At 36.3% G+C, this 17,303-nt stretch overlaps 1 protein-coding gene across 21 annotated transcripts in view; it reads right to left on the reverse strand.

Annotated features, from left to right (window-relative positions):
- The window catches only part of LOC130141885 (erbin-like), a 123,967-nt gene that overhangs the window by 59,120 nt on the left and 47,544 nt on the right, over nucleotides 1–17,303 (reverse strand). For 20 of the 21 annotated variants that reach the window (XM_056323158.1, XM_056323166.1, XM_056323163.1 and 17 more), the window contains 4 exons: nucleotides 16,518–16,715; nucleotides 12,154–12,271; nucleotides 1,505–1,583; nucleotides 643–732 (listed from right to left, as the gene is read on the reverse strand). In XM_056323158.1, the coding sequence (XP_056179133.1) occupies nucleotides 643–732; nucleotides 1,505–1,583; nucleotides 12,154–12,271; nucleotides 16,518–16,706 (476 nt within the window). In that variant the 5' untranslated portion in view covers nucleotides 16,707–16,715. Of the gene's footprint in view, nucleotides 1–642; nucleotides 733–1,504; nucleotides 1,584–10,309; nucleotides 10,367–12,153; nucleotides 12,272–16,517; nucleotides 16,716–17,303 lie in introns of those variants that run through there. The other variant, XM_056323173.1, reaches the window with a different exon arrangement.

Below are 17,303 nucleotides of genomic sequence, written 5' to 3' on the forward strand. Positions count from 1 at the left end.
ATGGAGGCCATCACACAGGTCACTCATGAATGTGAAACATGTGCTGCAATCAAGCAAGACATGAGTGAAATCTCCCTGGAATAGAGGGCGGTGGCTGGCTTCTTCCTTTTAGCAATATTATCCTTTTACTTTTGTTCCCAAGATCTAATCTGTTTTAATTAGGTAGGTGTTTAGTCTTTGTCTCTTAGTCAGCGCACCATAAATATGCTGTCTCTCAAAGATTCCTGACAACAAGGCAGTCGAGAATTATAGATGTGCATGAAGGAATCTGTGCATCCAGGAGAGGACAAGTGGAATTACATATGTCATTATTTCCTCCACTGCAACTACTAAATGATTACCAAGCCATTTTTCAAAATACTAGTCTCCCATACTTATCAGACTTGTTTTGTAGAAGGAGCAAGTATGTACACGAGGTTTAGTTCTTGGGTCTTTATAAGCATTCTGTCTGTCCTTCAAAAGTCCAATTTAAAAAATGTTGATAAAGGTTTGGGTTTTTTTATAACTAATATGTGGCAAAAATGGATTGGCAATGTACACTTCTTCCCCTCCTCCAGTTCACGCTTTGCTTAACAAGCAGCAGAAACTGCTCTGCATAATTTTAAAAGTAAATATAGATACTAAGTTTCAAATTCAACTTACCTGCCAAAGTTGGCTGGCAAAAACTCAAGAAAAGCATCATTCAGGTACAGCTGTGTTAGGTTTAACAGTTGGGAAAATCCATCTGGAAGCCTATATAGAAATAATGTAGTACCTTTGTTTCAGTTATATTCAGGGCATTAAGTCATATTTTCTTAAACAACAGTTTAGTATTGAAGTCCTACATACTGATAACATTAAAATTAAGGTTGTACCAGAATTTCTACAAAATTGCACTAGATACCTGTTCACAAGAAAAATAATTTTGAAACTAATCTTAAGTATTGAGGACAATATGTACAGGCAATAAAAACTACAAACAAATGTAGTATCGTATTTGTGATTTCCTGCCACCTGATGTGGAGGTGGCATTCATTAGATAGATAAATTAAGATAAATTAAAACCTATGCAACAACTTTTCCCCCAGAAGAGTTACCTTGTGCAAAGTTTATATTTCTGGCAATGCTACTTCCGGCAAATTATTTTTCTCACTATAGAAGGTGACAGGAAAATCTACTCACATAAGCTGAGATTGAAAGAAGTCGTACAGGTTTTAGAGTAAAATTTATTAATAAGAAACAAAACTCTGTGTATTTCTCTAACTTCACAGAGAAGTGATGGACTTAAAGCTGAGAAAGCCACATGGCATGATGTAGGATTGCTCACATAGCCTATTAACTTGGGCAAAATATTTTACTGACAGCTATATACTGTATCACAGTGCAATGAGGTTAATGAAGATACTTCTCAGGTAATTCTGCTCCTTGTCTCCAAAGGTTGGCTCACAAAAAGTTGTCTGGGCCATGCTTGAGACTTGGTAGTGTTTGCATAAAATACAAAAAATGACAAAATTTACAAACTTACTTTGAAATTGGATTTACACTGGCCTCAACAACTGCCAAGACTTTACAATTTTTTATATTTTCTGGAAACTCCTGTATGCCTGCAAGATAAAGGGAGAGGCGGGAAACATTCATTTAGCAACCAGTGGACTGGTTCTCTGATATTTAATTTTAGATACAGTTTTCATTAAAAAAACACTCTTATACAATATCAATTCTTTTACTATTTATTCCTAAAGCAATTCATACTGTCACTTAGCAGGCAGCTCAAACAGCATTATAGACACACAGTACACTAACAATTCCCACTGCTCATTACCAAATATTAAAGTACTTGAGCTTTGTAATGTGCTTAAGATCAGGCCCTCAGTCTCAAGTATTTTATTATTTTTTTTAAAGGCATTCATACGCATGGTAGAACAAAGTCAAATGCATGGCTTGTATGACGTTTAGGTTAAATGGTAAGGCTTCAAATCCTAAAGTAGGTTTACAGCATTCGTGGTTCTGAACAGATCTCCCAAAACTTGATATATGCTTGGTGTTAGCTTCAAATTATTTGTAGAGAAGGAAAAAAAAAAAGCTGCAGACACATTTATATCTGAAAATTAAAATAATAAGGAAGCTCCTCATATTCTAAGGTTATCTCCAAAAATGTCAGAGTGAATTTGCAACCTACATATCTGCCAAAATTTGTATTTGTCAGAAGCTGACAAAATAGATCTTGAAAACAAAGACAAATATTTGCCATGCCAGTAAGAAACCATTCTGCTGCCCAAGACTTTCACCTCAATCTTTACTATAATAATAAACCAAATAAAACTATGGTTATCACATCTGCATTTGCTTTTGCAATGTATCACTACATTGTTCTTATGCCCTGGGGACAGGTGTATTTGTTTTAAATAAACTCATCTTAAGTATAACAAACATTCATACTGCAATCTCTTCACTTGGATTAAGAATACGCTATTTTTTTCAAGAAATACCCATATGCTAATAAAACAAAGTTGGTTTAAAAACAACCAGATTTTCAAGTAACAAATCTTAGCCATTTGTCTTTCAATTATGGCACACAACTGTGTCTGCTTCTAGAGTGCTTTATGAGGTATGTGGAGAGGGCAGCCTGAACCCAGGGAACAAGACCACTAAAGAACTATGTGCATACTCTCTTTTAGACTAGTGACAGTGTGAAATTTCATGCTGCTCCAAGCAACGTTAACTCTTTTACAGTCCAGCTACAGAGAAAGACAAGGGCAGCATGTCTTCTAATTGAGAGTAGCAGGTGGAACTTGGTTTTGTCTCTTCATGTGTGTGTTATGAGAATACCAAAGCAGAAAAAAATGTGGTGAAGCATCAACTGCTAAGTAATGTTTTTAATTACATACTTTTAATTACACAATTTCTAATGCTAGCTTAGAGTTTGGTTCTTCCTATGTTTGTGCAGTAACAAGACTGAACTGGTATACTGCACCATGAAAGGTGACAATATCACCTGACAAGAAAAATAGCCACAAAATAAATGCTTTCACAGTAAGTCAATTGGTGATGTTGAGGGGGAAAGTCACTATGCTGACTTTTCTATAAATTCAGCTTGAGTAGAAACTCCAATTCAGCCAAAGTAGCCTTTTAGGTCTTTCTTGACAGGAACCTGTTTGTCATACCAAATGGTTGAAACTTACTTTTGATTCATATCAGGTGTTGTACTCTGTTATTGAGAGGTGAAAGGCAAGAAAAGCACACTAAGCCACACAGTTAATCCAGGTGTTCAAATATCTCTAAGTATCATGGATCCTTTGGGGAAATAGCTTGTTGATCTCAAGGACAATAAAATACAGAAGTGGAGGGGGCTAGGAAGAATTGAAGCATCAACTGTAATATAGGCCAAGATTTCTGACACTTCTGGTTTACTACCATGTGATATTTTTCAAGTCCAACGGTAGGTTTAAAGAAAGATTAGAAAAGTACCATAGAAAGACTAAAAATATACCTTACCTATTGCTTTTATAGTCTTTGTATTAAGAGAAACACATTTCCATGAAATTTAAATATGTATTATCTTAATTCCAGTTGTAGCAAGAAGCCTCTTTCAACCAAGCAAGAATATCCAAACATGCAGATAGAAAGCATCTAACATGACACAGAATCCTGAACCATGGCAGATGCAGAAAAATCTAGCACATAAGAGGCCTGTATAGATGAAGCTATGGACATTTTGTATGAAGTGGTCTTGCATTGACTAAAAATTATGTCAAGACTCCTTTATTGCTGATGATATAACTTTGCCTTCTTAAAATAAATGTCTACAATAATCAAAGTAAACTGCTGCTAAGCTCTTCCTTGGAGTCAGATTTGTGTTTCAGATTCACTCTGTGCCATTAGTTTTGCTGTTTGAATCACATCAAAAGATCCTCTAAGCTTAGTTGTTCTGAAAAATGGTCATACTACTGGGCCTTGGTTTGGTCCTTGGATGAAAGACTGCTCTGGTCCAACGTGTTAAAACTCATGTTTTTAATATTAATATTAGTTTCCACTGCCTGTGTCAAGAATTTATTGAAACACAGAAGACTTAAATCTGTGATAACTACCTAGAAAACAAAACACACAGCACATCTGCTAGAGAGAAGAATGTCAATGTAAACTTACTCTCAAAAGAACAGCCAAATAAAATACTAGCTATCCAAACACAGACATGTTAAATTAGCATGCTTTTGTACATAATCAGAGGACTCTACAGTAGTCTCTTCTTTGACTATGCCTTGGGTAAGAGGCAGCAACAGTTTTAACAACAAATTAACAACAGAAATTCAATCTGATGAGAAAGTCAATGACGAAGGAGCCCATTAATTTAATTCTGCTTGTTCTTAGAGCCAGGATTGTTACATTATATATAGTCATTACCAACTTCACTCAACACTTCAGTATGGATAAGTGGCAGCCATCATTTTAAAAGAGCAGTAAACTGGGAATGACAGCATGAAATACACCTAATGTATGTAAGTACAGATTCAGAAGATAGAAGGAAAAAAAAAAGGAGACTGCTTCTCTCTACCAGATGCATTTACTAACTGGCTATACAACCACCTTCAGACACTCACTTTTCCTCAGCTATATCCCTCCTGCATACTAGAAACATGCAGATACAGTTGGATTAGTATTCTTTCAGTTCTCTCACCAATAAAGCAAATTCAAAAAGCAAGTAAGAAAGAGAGAAGGCAGAGAGACACTAGAGAAAGATGAGAGACAAAGGGCTGTAAAGAGCACTTTATAAAAGGAGCTGTTCCTCCTCTGCTTTCCATATACCCTTAGTGCCCTGAATCTTCTTCCCCTGTTAAGAAAGCTCAGGAAATCTCAAGGATCTCTGTGACCACATCTTTCTACACTCCTTTTGTAAGACGTGGACAGGTTCTTCATCCTGCTGTTTCTTACTTTACATGATAACAACCATCATCCCCAACCCATTTCAGTGCTGTAGCTGATTTACAGATCATGCTTACTGTTTTACAAGAAAACCACAAACCCGCCACACTTGTAGACTATGACCATTTGCAGAGCACAACAGGAGAAAACTCGATTTGCTGGTAATCTTTAATTCTAACCACCAGATCCACAAACTGAATTGAGAGCAAAGTTATTTTTGTTGTAATTTCCCACAGAAATGAGATTTGTATAATAGCATTTAATATTTACTTGTCTGTTTCTTTCTCCCTGTTTTCCCAAATTTCAGGAACTTTTAAACTCACTAGCTAGTTTTTACCAAGAACAATACTTTAAAAAAAGGGGGGAGTGGGGGCGGTGGGGGAATGAAGATACAAAATGACAGTTGGAAGACTGTTAAGGAAAAATTGGCAGTAAGGTAAGGAAGAACAATCCAAAATTCTTGTCTGGACTGAGCCAAAAGCAGAAAGCATTAATCATTCAGAACTCTACTTGGCAAAAACTCACCAGCTAACCAGCCTAACCTACAGAGTGGTGTTTAATCAGGATCCCAGACCGCATGCCCAAAGAGGATACCAAAAAGGTCATATAGGGATTTTGGGTCAATGGCCATAAGTCTGAAGGTAATCAACTTCAGTTCTGGATCACACAGCATGGTTGAAGTAAGGTATTTCACTTGATCTTTAACTCTCTCAGATTTTTCACTCAGAAATACTGGCAATTCCAGATTTACAGAAAATTGTGCAAGTTACATCCACTGCTGGCAGAAGCCTTCACTGCAATGGATCCCAGAGCTGACACCCTAGTACACTGCTGTTTCAGCCCTACTGCAGATGGGGGCTTGCTCTGCTGTTCATACTCTAGTCATGTAGTCATATTTTTCTTCACAGTCAAATGCTAAAAGTAGTAGGCCCAAACTTCACTTCAGTTATTCAAACCATTAGTGCTAGACAGCAGTGGCAGTGCCTCTAAATCAAGTTCCATCTCTTCTCACACAGAAACGTTTTAAACCAGCTTGCCATAAAAAAGTATTACCTCAATTTCCAAAAAGCACAGAGAAAGAAAATCACTAACAAATGAGACCTGCGGAAGCCATATGGGTGATGACCCTAAAGGAAAGGGTTTACAGATGGATATTTCAATTTGTGGGGAATGTGAGGAAAAAAAATTCTCTCCAAACAACAGGCAGAGCGCCCCACACCAAAAAGCCTTCTTACTGCAAGACAAATGAAACTATAGCCCACTGTACACCCTTCCTACTCTGTACCCCTTACAAGTGTAGAGGGGACAGAGGAAAACATACAGGCTCAGTTTGCATGAATACAAAAGCAACCTTAATTAAGTACATTCCTCCCTCAGCTAATCTATTCATCCTGGTCTCAACTTCTGGGCAAGCAGCTATTAGGAAGCAATCTGTTCTTCCACTCAGGCCTCTGCTACAACTGTCCTTCCAGCCACTGTGGATCAAATATGGCAATCAAAATATTTTCAGAGCTCAAAAAAATACACCACAACTCTCCCAAAGATTATGTAAAAGCTGAAAGTTTAAACTGAAAACAAACTAAAGTATCAGTCACAGTCTGTATTCTTATACATTTATATAGTTTGCTTAAATTTAGGATTTCTGCATATCTTCTGAATTAAAAGCAGCATTTTTCATTATTGAAAGTAAGCAGTGTGTTCAAGCCCGATCAATTCACTGCACAATGCTGACTCATCCATCCTTCCTTTTGAAGGTTCATTACTCTTTCCAAAATTCTTAAAGGAACCCCTGCCACAGCTAGTTTCAGATCAACCAGGATCTCAGGTTTTCAGAAGACACCTAACCAGGTTGTAGGGCAGCAGTAACACCTTCCTGCTCAGAGCTGGAGTTGCAGCTCAGCACAAGGTTGGCCTCCGTGTACAAGGTGGTACTCAGTATGCTAGTAGTCTCCAAACAGCTTAGGAACCTCTGGCTTATTTAGTGAAAACCTATCCTAAATCAATCATTTAAAGGAGCAACTATTGCATATATACTCCTGTTTAGTCCTGCAAACAGATATCCCAAAGCTTTTTGAAACCTGCTATTATGTCACATCAGTTGCTCCTCTTGCACTCTTGTAAGGAAGATGGTGACAACTACTGGAGCACTAAAACTAGTAAAATCCCTTGCAACTTGGTTTTCTTTGAATATGAGCAATACAGAAGTGTGGTTTTCTGTCTTTCTCTTACTAAATGCAAAAACATATAAGCTTGGAGACACGTGGAAGAAACCTACTTTTCTCAAGAAGTACAACTCAAATAACAAATCTGTCATAGGTTTAACCTATAATTATTAAACTTGTTATAGATTTAATAAAACACAGATTTTAATACATTTATATAGCTTTTCATTCTCTACTATTTCTACTTTGTTTACACAGAAAAATTCCCTTATTAAAACACATTTGCTTTTATCAAGGAAATCAATAATCTAAAAAAAATCTTACAAAATGTTTACAAAATTCTGAAAACAAATTCTATTGGATTTCCTGATTTTTATTTGAAGCAACTTTGCTTGACAAGTATCTACTTATAGCTTAATAAGCAGATTCACCTCTCCATCTTCACTTTACAAAGACCTTTTCTCCAGTTCTACGTGTTCTGAAAGTTTTAAAGTTCCCTTTCTCATTTGTCTTCCCTTTAACAATGGTCACTTTCAGGTTTGTAAGGTATGACTAAACTGGGGGCTGCTTTGTTAAGTTTATACAATGAAAAATAGAAGCTGAATGTTTATTTGGAGGGTTCTTTGGAGTTTTTTGGAAGGGTAAAGTACTGAGGCCTGAGCAACAGGTCCTGAGACAAAGTTGACCTCTAGATGAACCTGCCAACCGAATGTTTTATTTTTATATATATTTTTATATATATATAGTATCCAATCATTAGCAAAATATGCATGATCATTAGTGAAAGACATAGCTTAGACAGAATATAATCATTAGCAAAGATATAGTGCATCCTTCCTTGCTTAGAGACAGGTAGTCAAGGCTATGAAACCAGATATATGGCCTTGTTTGCAAACCAGTGGTTAAAATCAAGTAGATAAGGGAAAGTCTCTTGGTTCCTCCCTGAGCCCTGGCCAGGCTTCCATGAGTTCTAAGAGGAGAGTGAAACTAGATGTTTCCACATTTGAAATTAGGTGAGCTTGTTTATTCAACAGTATAAAAGCTGGATCCTCTTATAGTGACTTTGGAGACCTCACCTATGAGTGGATGCACTGCGTAGGACCTCCCAATTGTTGGGAAAGGCTCGCCAAATCCTTGCTGTGACCGGGGCTCCCCAGCAACTGTGGATCTGGATGATGGTAAATTATTAAGGCAATTGGTGATGTATCTTTCTTAACCACTATAGTCAGTCACATGTGGTAGTGATTAGGTGCATTACCTTGTCTTGGTTTATTCTTGCTGTATTATTTCACTTACTATTCTATTGCTTTAAATGTAAGTAAAGAACATACAACCATTACAGGTTTGTACTCTAATTCAGCACATGCCTTGAAATATCCATCACTTCATGCAAAGACTAGATATATTGACAGAAGAGTCAAATGAAGACTACTGAATAAAACCTCCACTCTGTCTGGCTCAAGAAGGCCCAATAATAAAAGGTGCTGGACACTGGAAGCATACAGAGAAACATGCACGTCTCCTGGCTTTTCTGTACTTTGCTAAATCTTCCCTAGGATTCTGCTTTTGGCTACTGTTGGAGACAGAACACCAGACTAGGTGAATCTTTGTTCCGATTAAATATGATTAAATATTATTAATTATCCATATTTGCATACCTGCCATGCCTCTATTATACAGTTTTATATATTGTATATTTTAAATTAGACATTTAAATCTGAAATTAAAAAGGCAAGACATATTATGAGCTATTAAAACATCATAAAGATCACTTTCTTAGACTAATACTTTTTATGTAAAGCACCTGCTATCTTGAAGAATTTTTGCAATTTTGATTTTTCATCTAAACATCAAAACAAATATTATGCATATATGTGTGTAGTTCTTCTTGAGAGGCTGGATGCTCTCCTGTGCAACAGGTCTCCCTCTGTCCTGTGAGCTAGCTGCAGAGCCAAACTCTGCAATTAATGAGATAACCTGACCACATTTTAAAATCAAAGCTTCATTAATTTTTCTATCAGCTGTTTAGAAGCACTTCTCTTTGGTCAATACATTACATTATGCCTGTGCCATAAACAGCTCAACTATCTTATATGAAAACCCTATCATATTTCATGTCTATTGGTATTTGAAAATTAAAGTCTAACTATCCTTCTGTTGTGGTTTAACCCCAGCCAGCAACTAAAGTACCATGCAGCTGCTAACTCCTCCGATGGGGAGGAGAATTGGGAACAAAATAAACCAAAAAAAACCCCAAACAAACAAACAAAAAAAAGGTAAAACCTGTTCATTGAGATAAGAGCACTTCAATAATTAAAGTAAATAATGATAATAATAATAATAATAATAATAATAATAATGGAAAGGGATATAACAAAAAGAGAAAGAGAAAGAGAAGAAAGTCAAGGAAAAAACCAAAACAAGTGATGCACAATACAATTGTTTACCACCCACTGACCGATGCCCAGCCAGTCCCCAAGCAGCAACTGCAATCCCTCCCCCCCAACTCCCCCCAGTTTATATACTCAGCATGACATCATATGGCATGGAATATCCCTTTGGCCAGTTCAGGTCACCTGTCCTGGCTGTGTCCCCTCCCAATTTTCTGTGCCCCTCCAGCCCTCTCACTGGCAGGACCTAAGAAACTGAAAAGTCCCTGACTCAGTAGAGACATTACCCAGCAACAACTAAAACCATCAGTGTGTTATCAACATTATTCTCATACTAAATCCAAAACACAGCACTGTACCAGTTACTAGGAAGAAAATTAACTCCGTCCCAGCTGAAACCAGGACACCTTCTAAAATGCAACCTTTATGATTAAATGCATATTTGATCTGAAAGCATCTGCACTCCATGATTCAGCTCCATCTACATCAGAAGAAAACGCTTAAGCTATATTAATACTATAAGAAAAATACAGGAACTATTGCCTTAATTTGTCACAACTGCAGGAATTTGAAAAACACACTCTTAGAATTTGACATTTCTCATCATCCTTCACTAAGATTGGTGATTAATCCCCTGCAATTCTTTTTTAATTAAGAGAAAGCAACCCCGTGCTTCCCACAAAGTCCACTGCTTCCACACTGTATTATTTCAATATTTAACAAAGAAAAAGGAAGAATCAGAGATGCTTAATAAGTTTTGCTAGTTTTGGAAAACGCAAAAAAACTTGTATTTGGCTCTATTATATAGGAACATCACAACATTAATGGACAGTGAGAAACTGAGCTGTAAATTCTTACCAGGAGAAAAGGGAGACACAGGTGAAGAGAATAGGCTTGCAGTCATCAAGAAAAAAAATAATTTTGTGGTTGCAACAGTAGATAAACAGAAAAGGCACTTAAGTCAACAAACAGAAGTCTCAAATATTACCAAATGTATTAGAAGCCAGAACAACACTATTTCTTACTTTGCCCAACAAGGACAAACAGGGACCCTGATTTGCTTGGTTTGTTTTGGTTGTGTTTTTTTTTTTAATTTTACAGAGCTTTCAGGAATGGTGGGAGACAACATGTCCCAAGTAAATAAGCATGTGACCGCAGGACTATTTTTGATGTGCAACAATAGGCAGAGTAGCTATCCAAGCAGTGATAAGACTGGGAACAGGCACATGATAATAGTTTAAATAAGTTTGTGACCTATCATTTCTCTGATAAGTGTTAAAAACAAAACAACCCCTCAAAAACAGAGCTTCACAGTTTACTGAGATAGTGTATCATTCAGCTATTGCCTCCTTAAATTCTTCATATGCCTCAGAGAAACAAGTGCTCTTTCAGCAGCTCTTTGAAGGCTTAGCTAAAGGTTATGCTATTTTGGACAGACAACTAACTCTCTAGCTGGTAAGTGGCCAGCTGCCTATTTATGTACATAGGCTAAAGAATTTGCCAGCACTAGAACTCAAAACCCCTTTTGCTGCTTTCAAGTCTTCTGCATTGTGAACTTGTGTTGCAAACAGTTAATCCTTTTAACAGTTCAGCCTAGGACAAAAAGATGATTCTTTCTCTGTTGTGTGTCACTATGAAAGTTTAAGGCCAATGTTCTTTAAGACAGACTATTAATCCACTTGTACCAGGAACAGAGCAATGACAATCAGGTCAATTTATCACACTAAATGCTGCATTCATTAAGCAGAAATAATAAAGTAACACTTTAAGTACAGATTAGGCTACAATGGACAACAAAGGATAATGCCAATGCCTCAACAACTGGAATACTTTCTTAATAAAGCAGAACTTAGTTTTGTGGAGTCATAATTAGCTAGTTGTCCAAATAAAACAATGAATTTGATACGATAAAATCGTTGGCATAGTTATATAACCCTTATTTTCAAATAAGATTTCAAGGAGAGGTCCTCTAATTTCACTTTGAATTAGTAAGATGAGACTATTATATGCTCATTAATTAGCATGACTGAATTCCCCTCCCCCCAAATAAGCCATGCAAACAAGTCTGATGACAATATAAGTTATTTCAATTTCCTCAGTTGCAGACACCTGCCAACTTGCCAAAACATCACCATTAACAGACCCCATGCGTACAATACTTGGCTGACAACATTTCATAATTTATAATAGGTAACATGTTAAAAATCTATCATGCTGCGCAAGTCAGACAAGCAATCCAGTCATCGTCCATAGTCACTAGTTCTCCCCATGCAGAGGTTACCACCTGACAGCATAGCAGCCAAGCCCTACTACAATTTTCAGACAGCTCATTAAAATAAACAGAAAACGATTTTTTAATGAAACCAAATAGAGAATCCAGCAAAATTTTACAAATTCTTGTGCAAACTCTCTTCAGTATAGTAAAACTTGAGGAAAGCCACTAAAAGTAATACATTTGAGCACAAGCATTTTTGAAAGAACACAGAAATATTTTCACCTCAAAGTACAAACCAATTTAATAGAGATAATTAAAAGCAAATATCACGGATCATAAAGAGCATCTTTTATATTAAGCAGAAATTTAGAGTAGTAATTTAAAATTTATTAGCTATGCAGCTTCAAGAAACTACACTTTCACTAGTATCTTTGTACAGTCAATGGTGATTTGCCTTTTAGCTACCCAAATACAATAAGTGACTTACCGTTCTTGCTGACATCCAGTTCCCTGAGATTAATGAGATTTGCAATGGATGCTGGCAATGTGGTTAGATCATTGTCTGGCAAACTCAGCTTGTGCAGAGACTGGCAGTTAAAAAGTTGCTGTTGAAACACAGAAAAAAAGTGAATGCAACTTTCACTTAGTTTCCTCTATATAGCTTTTATTTTTATTCCCTTTAAACTTCTGACATTATGGTTTAAAGGCTAGACTATTTAAAGTCTTTGGCTACAAAAACTTTATTTAACTAGTTTCATTCAAAATTGACTAAGTTTTTGATGCTTAGGAAAGCAAAAAACTGCAAATGGTCACAACAAGCCAGCAGCTATGCTTAACACTTCCTACAAATTCCTTCCAGTATCTCAGAAATTGTGACCCGTAGTTACACATAGTCCTGCAAACATCGCAAAATATTTTCCATAATAAACATGCCATGTGATACCCCAGAAGTAATTAGTTTCTTAAAAAAAGAAAAAAAAAAGATACATTTTTAAAACTCTGATAGTTCTGGAACACAGAATTTGATCTTCTCTAAAAGTTTAAATTTTATTCCATTAAATCTTACAAGTTTTGGTTTTTTTCCCTTCCATGTTTCCTAGCTTAAGTCCACCAAAATCCAACAAAATTTTGATCTAAGGATACAGCAAACTGTATAATCTCTTCTGTATATATATATATTATAATTTGTATCAAGTATTAGCTCAGAACCAGATCTCTTCTTATATGCAAGGTACCTTGATATTCTTACCCAAAGCTTTACAAATTAACAAAATAGGGCAAGTAATAATACTGGAACAGAAGAAAAAAAAATAATCCTCAAATGATCCTCAAAGCTTACAGAGAGTACAAAATAAATATCTGTAAGAAAGTGGATGAAAAGGTTCCTCTGAACAATTTATGATGAAATATTCTTTTCCCAAGAATTTTGGATAAGTTCATTCATAAATACCTGGGCTTAATGTTCTTTTCTTATGGAATTCTGAGAAAAGATCAGACAAAACCAGGAAGTCTTCTATGACTAAAAAAAAATATTTATCCCAATGTCCTAGCAACCAGTTTAGTTCAACTGAAATTTCTTGGGTCTTTCTCAATTATGAGGCCATTATTTAGACTACAAACCACTGAACAAGCCCCATTCATTTAATGTTTGCATGTACCACCCCAGAACAAAAGCAGACAAATTAGCAAGATGGACAGCTCAAGGAATGAGCTTGAACTCCTCCACTGATGTTTTTAATTCCTCAGAAATGCACACCTGTTAGAACCAGTTGATATCATTAAAGCTTTGAAGAGTTAAAGCTACCTTAGGATATTAGATGGGAATGAGAACTTTGATGAGCTCATGTGTTTTGGAGCCATTCCTTTATTTTAGTACTTCAAGAAAGAATATATACTTAAAACTCATCCCTGAAAACAATAATCTGGAATCATTAGAAATTTCCCTGATTGGTCAGGTGAAAACAAATGCAACACAAGGAATTGCAAGATCCCTAAAGGAAAAAAGGGGGGGCAAGTTTTGTAGGGTGCTGACTTTGTAGTTGTTCCCTTTTGCTGTTGTTGTTTTTTAATAATGCTTACATATTCAGTGACTAATTAGATCATCATTACTGGTAGTAAACATGAGAAGTCATATAATTAAGCTCTATTTTACTACAGAATTCCAATTTCTTCCAAACAGCAAAGTGAGCAGGAAAACTATAACTGCTGCATTTTGAGCTTCTCAGCTCAAATGTAGACCATGGCACTTGGGATAAACAGAGTACCTTTTCAGATGTGATTTAGCACACAAGATGAAAGCATTTGAAATGCCCAGTCACTTTTGAAACTGAGACATCACCACCAGTTTCAGGTAAAGTGAAGTCCTTTCTCTACCACCATCTTTCTCCCCATTGCAGTTTGCTCATGCTGCATCCTTAGCCAGTCAAATTAATTGAGGAGCTATACTGTAAGAACCAATTTTTGAAGTACATTGAGGTTCTGAAAAGATTGGGGGCAATTAAAAAAAAACCAAAAAAAAACCCAAACAAAAGCCCAACCACATACACAGACAGGCTACTTCAGCAATCAGGTTGACAAGACAGCCCAAAACCAGTTGTGTTGTGGTATACAAAGGGCAGCAAATTGCAAAAGAGGAATAAGAACACATCACCGGGGCAAAGAGTAAAGGGGAAGAATGAAACTTTCTTAATCAGGCTTCACAAAGCTGGAGACAGCCTAATAAGTACCACACCCTTCATCTGAGAGGATGGCTTAATTAGAAGCCTTCTTCAGAGCTGAAAGACTAAGTAAGCTTGGGTTAGGGCAAAGGCATACACAGCTTGAAACTCTGGCTCCAAATCGGATAGGATCATTTCAAACGTTACAGGCCTCCCCCTACAGCCCTTCTATGGATAGTTTTAATATTACAGTTTCTATCAAATTATTAAATAAAACATTTTTACTATGTCTTTACTATTCCTTAATCTCTCTTCTTCATTTCCTTTACAGTATTTATACACATATATAGACACATGTGTTTTCTTTCTTATGAAAATTGAAAAGGTAGTTAAAAAGTGACTAAAATCACTTAAAAGCTGAAAAAAATGCGTAGCTTCTCAAAAATAAGCCTATAAGGATGATTTATTACAATGTACAAATACATTAACATGAAGCAAGCGTAGGGTATTACAGGTCCCTGCAGTCCTGCAAAGAAAAGCAAAAAGAAATAATACACAAATGTTCAATCAGTCTTTCTAATTGTGTGGCTAATTTAATTTTAGACTAGATCAAGGCAACTGGTAGACTGCACACCTTTCAGTTTACTCACGTGCCAAAACTGGATTTCATATAGGAACTGATTAATGAAATCAAATGGCATGTAACAGAAAAGGAAGACAAAGCAGACTAACAGACTTCTGGTCTAGAATGCCAACATGCATTCATTTGATCACTGCAGTACAGTCCTTCTTCCTCTTTTAAAATTACTAAAGGGAATTTTTTTGAGAATTATCAGTTTGGAAGATGTTTGCTTAGTTCTTATGATTTGGGAAAAATTAGAAATTTAATGCAAGAAGAGTCCAGAAGATTTAATATTTTAGCTAAGAAAGGTATTTTATTCTGTTTTTTAAGCATTCGATTTTATTCTTTAATAAAGAATGAGAGACAGGAATGAAGTTCTTAAATAATCTGAAAAAAATCTCAAAGACTGATACAAAGTCTTTAGAAGCAAGCTAATAAAACCTAAAGTGTCTAAGTAAAGAAATATCTGCTTGGGAGGAGACAAGAATAATATAGTGGAGGTTCTAAACTGTAACAGACTTTGACAAAATGTCTAGTTTTAACTAATATGTTATTAGCTCTATTCAACGTACAAATATAGATTTTCATTGATGACTTCTCAGGAGCATTTAAAGGTGGAGTTTCAAAAGCACTCAGTTGGTTTAAATCAGTTTTACTGGAATCCAGGGCTTCCGATAAAGCAATTTCAGGACAGTAATTTGACAGTTATTTCCTTATTAGTTTCATTTATCTTTCAAAAAATCCAAACCAGAAAAACCTGAAGCAGTTATAGGAAACTTTCAAACAATCTAACAAAGCATTCTATGGTTTTTCTGCATGACAGTGAAGATTTGCACATAATTGTGACAAAAGAATTTTAAATATTAAGTCTTTAATTCCATCAAGGTAGGACCTAGTAATGGAAACAAGTCTATTGTAATGATCACTTTGTACTTCCCAAAAGTCTCACTGGCAAAAATTTTCATTCTTTTCTCTAGTATACTGTTAATTCAGCGTGCAGTTTGTCCTCAGATTTCAGAACAAACAACAAATATTAATTTCTATAATAAAGATGTAATCAAAGTGGCATTCCAGCTCTCTGGTTTTTGAACTTGAGTAATTTGAGATACTTCAGAAAGTCTCTTCAGTCACTCAAAGAAGAAGCAGGACTTCAAGTGAATACATACTTTGGACTGTAATTGTCTTTTGTGGGCACAGAGATCTGAACAAGACATTAATCTTGATTCTTCTAATCTTCATGTGTTATCAGAGATTCAAAATAATGCAGCAATTTGTTGAATACAGTCAGTCAATTTGAGCAGACACTGCTACAGAAATAAATTAGCCTGCCTCCTGCTAGGTACCTCTCTTGTGCTAGATCAGTTATTTAAGCAGTTTCATCCCAATTCAGCACAGCAAACTAGTCAAGCTGGAATACATAAACATTCTTTCTACCAGGGTTGCTTCTTCTGGGACCATTTACTTAAAAGTATTTGGCAAACTGCGGCCTAAAAGCTAGATACTATCAGCTTCTACAATGCTGACAAAGTAAGAATTAATAAATGTAACTGAAAGGGAAACCACCCAACATACCTTTGGAAGCTCTTCAATTTGATTAGCATCTAAATAGAGCTCTTCCAAGGTCTTTTCAAAAGTAAAAATCTCCTTAGGCACCTGTTCCAGGCTGCAGTGAGAATAATCAAGCATAGTGACCACTTCCTCCTCTCCACGCAGACAACGGCATGGCACCAGCCGCACAAACAAATTCCGCTTTGTTGACATTTTCAGGCACTGTAAAACAGAAACTGGTCTATTTAAAAACCAACTAGACAACTTCAGAAATACTTATGTGGGCAGATTTTCAAACTTCCCCTGGCTGCTAAATGCTTAAAAAAGAAAGAAGTGTATACATACCTATGTGTGTGTGTGTATACACATAAATGAGAGAGGGAAGGAAGAGAGAGAATTTATTTCAGCATAACCTCCTCCTGCTTCTTCCACAGGAGCAGACTCCAGCATGGCATCCTCCAGCCACCCACAGCCAGATGCCGAAGATGCTACTGAAGCTGACGTACTCACTGAATCAGAGCTACCCATGCCTTCTCCAAGCCTCACAGGCTGCACATAAAGACACAAGAGGAATTCCACTGCCAACATTTACAAATGAAAAAAGCCTTTAACAAAAAGGAATATTGTCTCATTTTGTTCTATCTCATTTTGTTCAGTGATCTGCAAAGCCATGGAAAAACACACCACTTCAAAAAGCAGCACCAACAGCGGTCTCTTCAAACAGGAGTATAAACAGAACAACACATGCCTTGGAAACAATAAAGACTGGAAGCAGAGATTGTACACGTGAGTTGATGTGCTGGTTTTGGC

The sequence above is a fragment of the Falco biarmicus genome, chromosome W (genome assembly GCF_023638135.1).
Source record: "Falco biarmicus isolate bFalBia1 chromosome W, bFalBia1.pri, whole genome shotgun sequence".
NCBI classification, from domain to species: domain Eukaryota; kingdom Metazoa; phylum Chordata; class Aves; order Falconiformes; family Falconidae; genus Falco; species Falco biarmicus.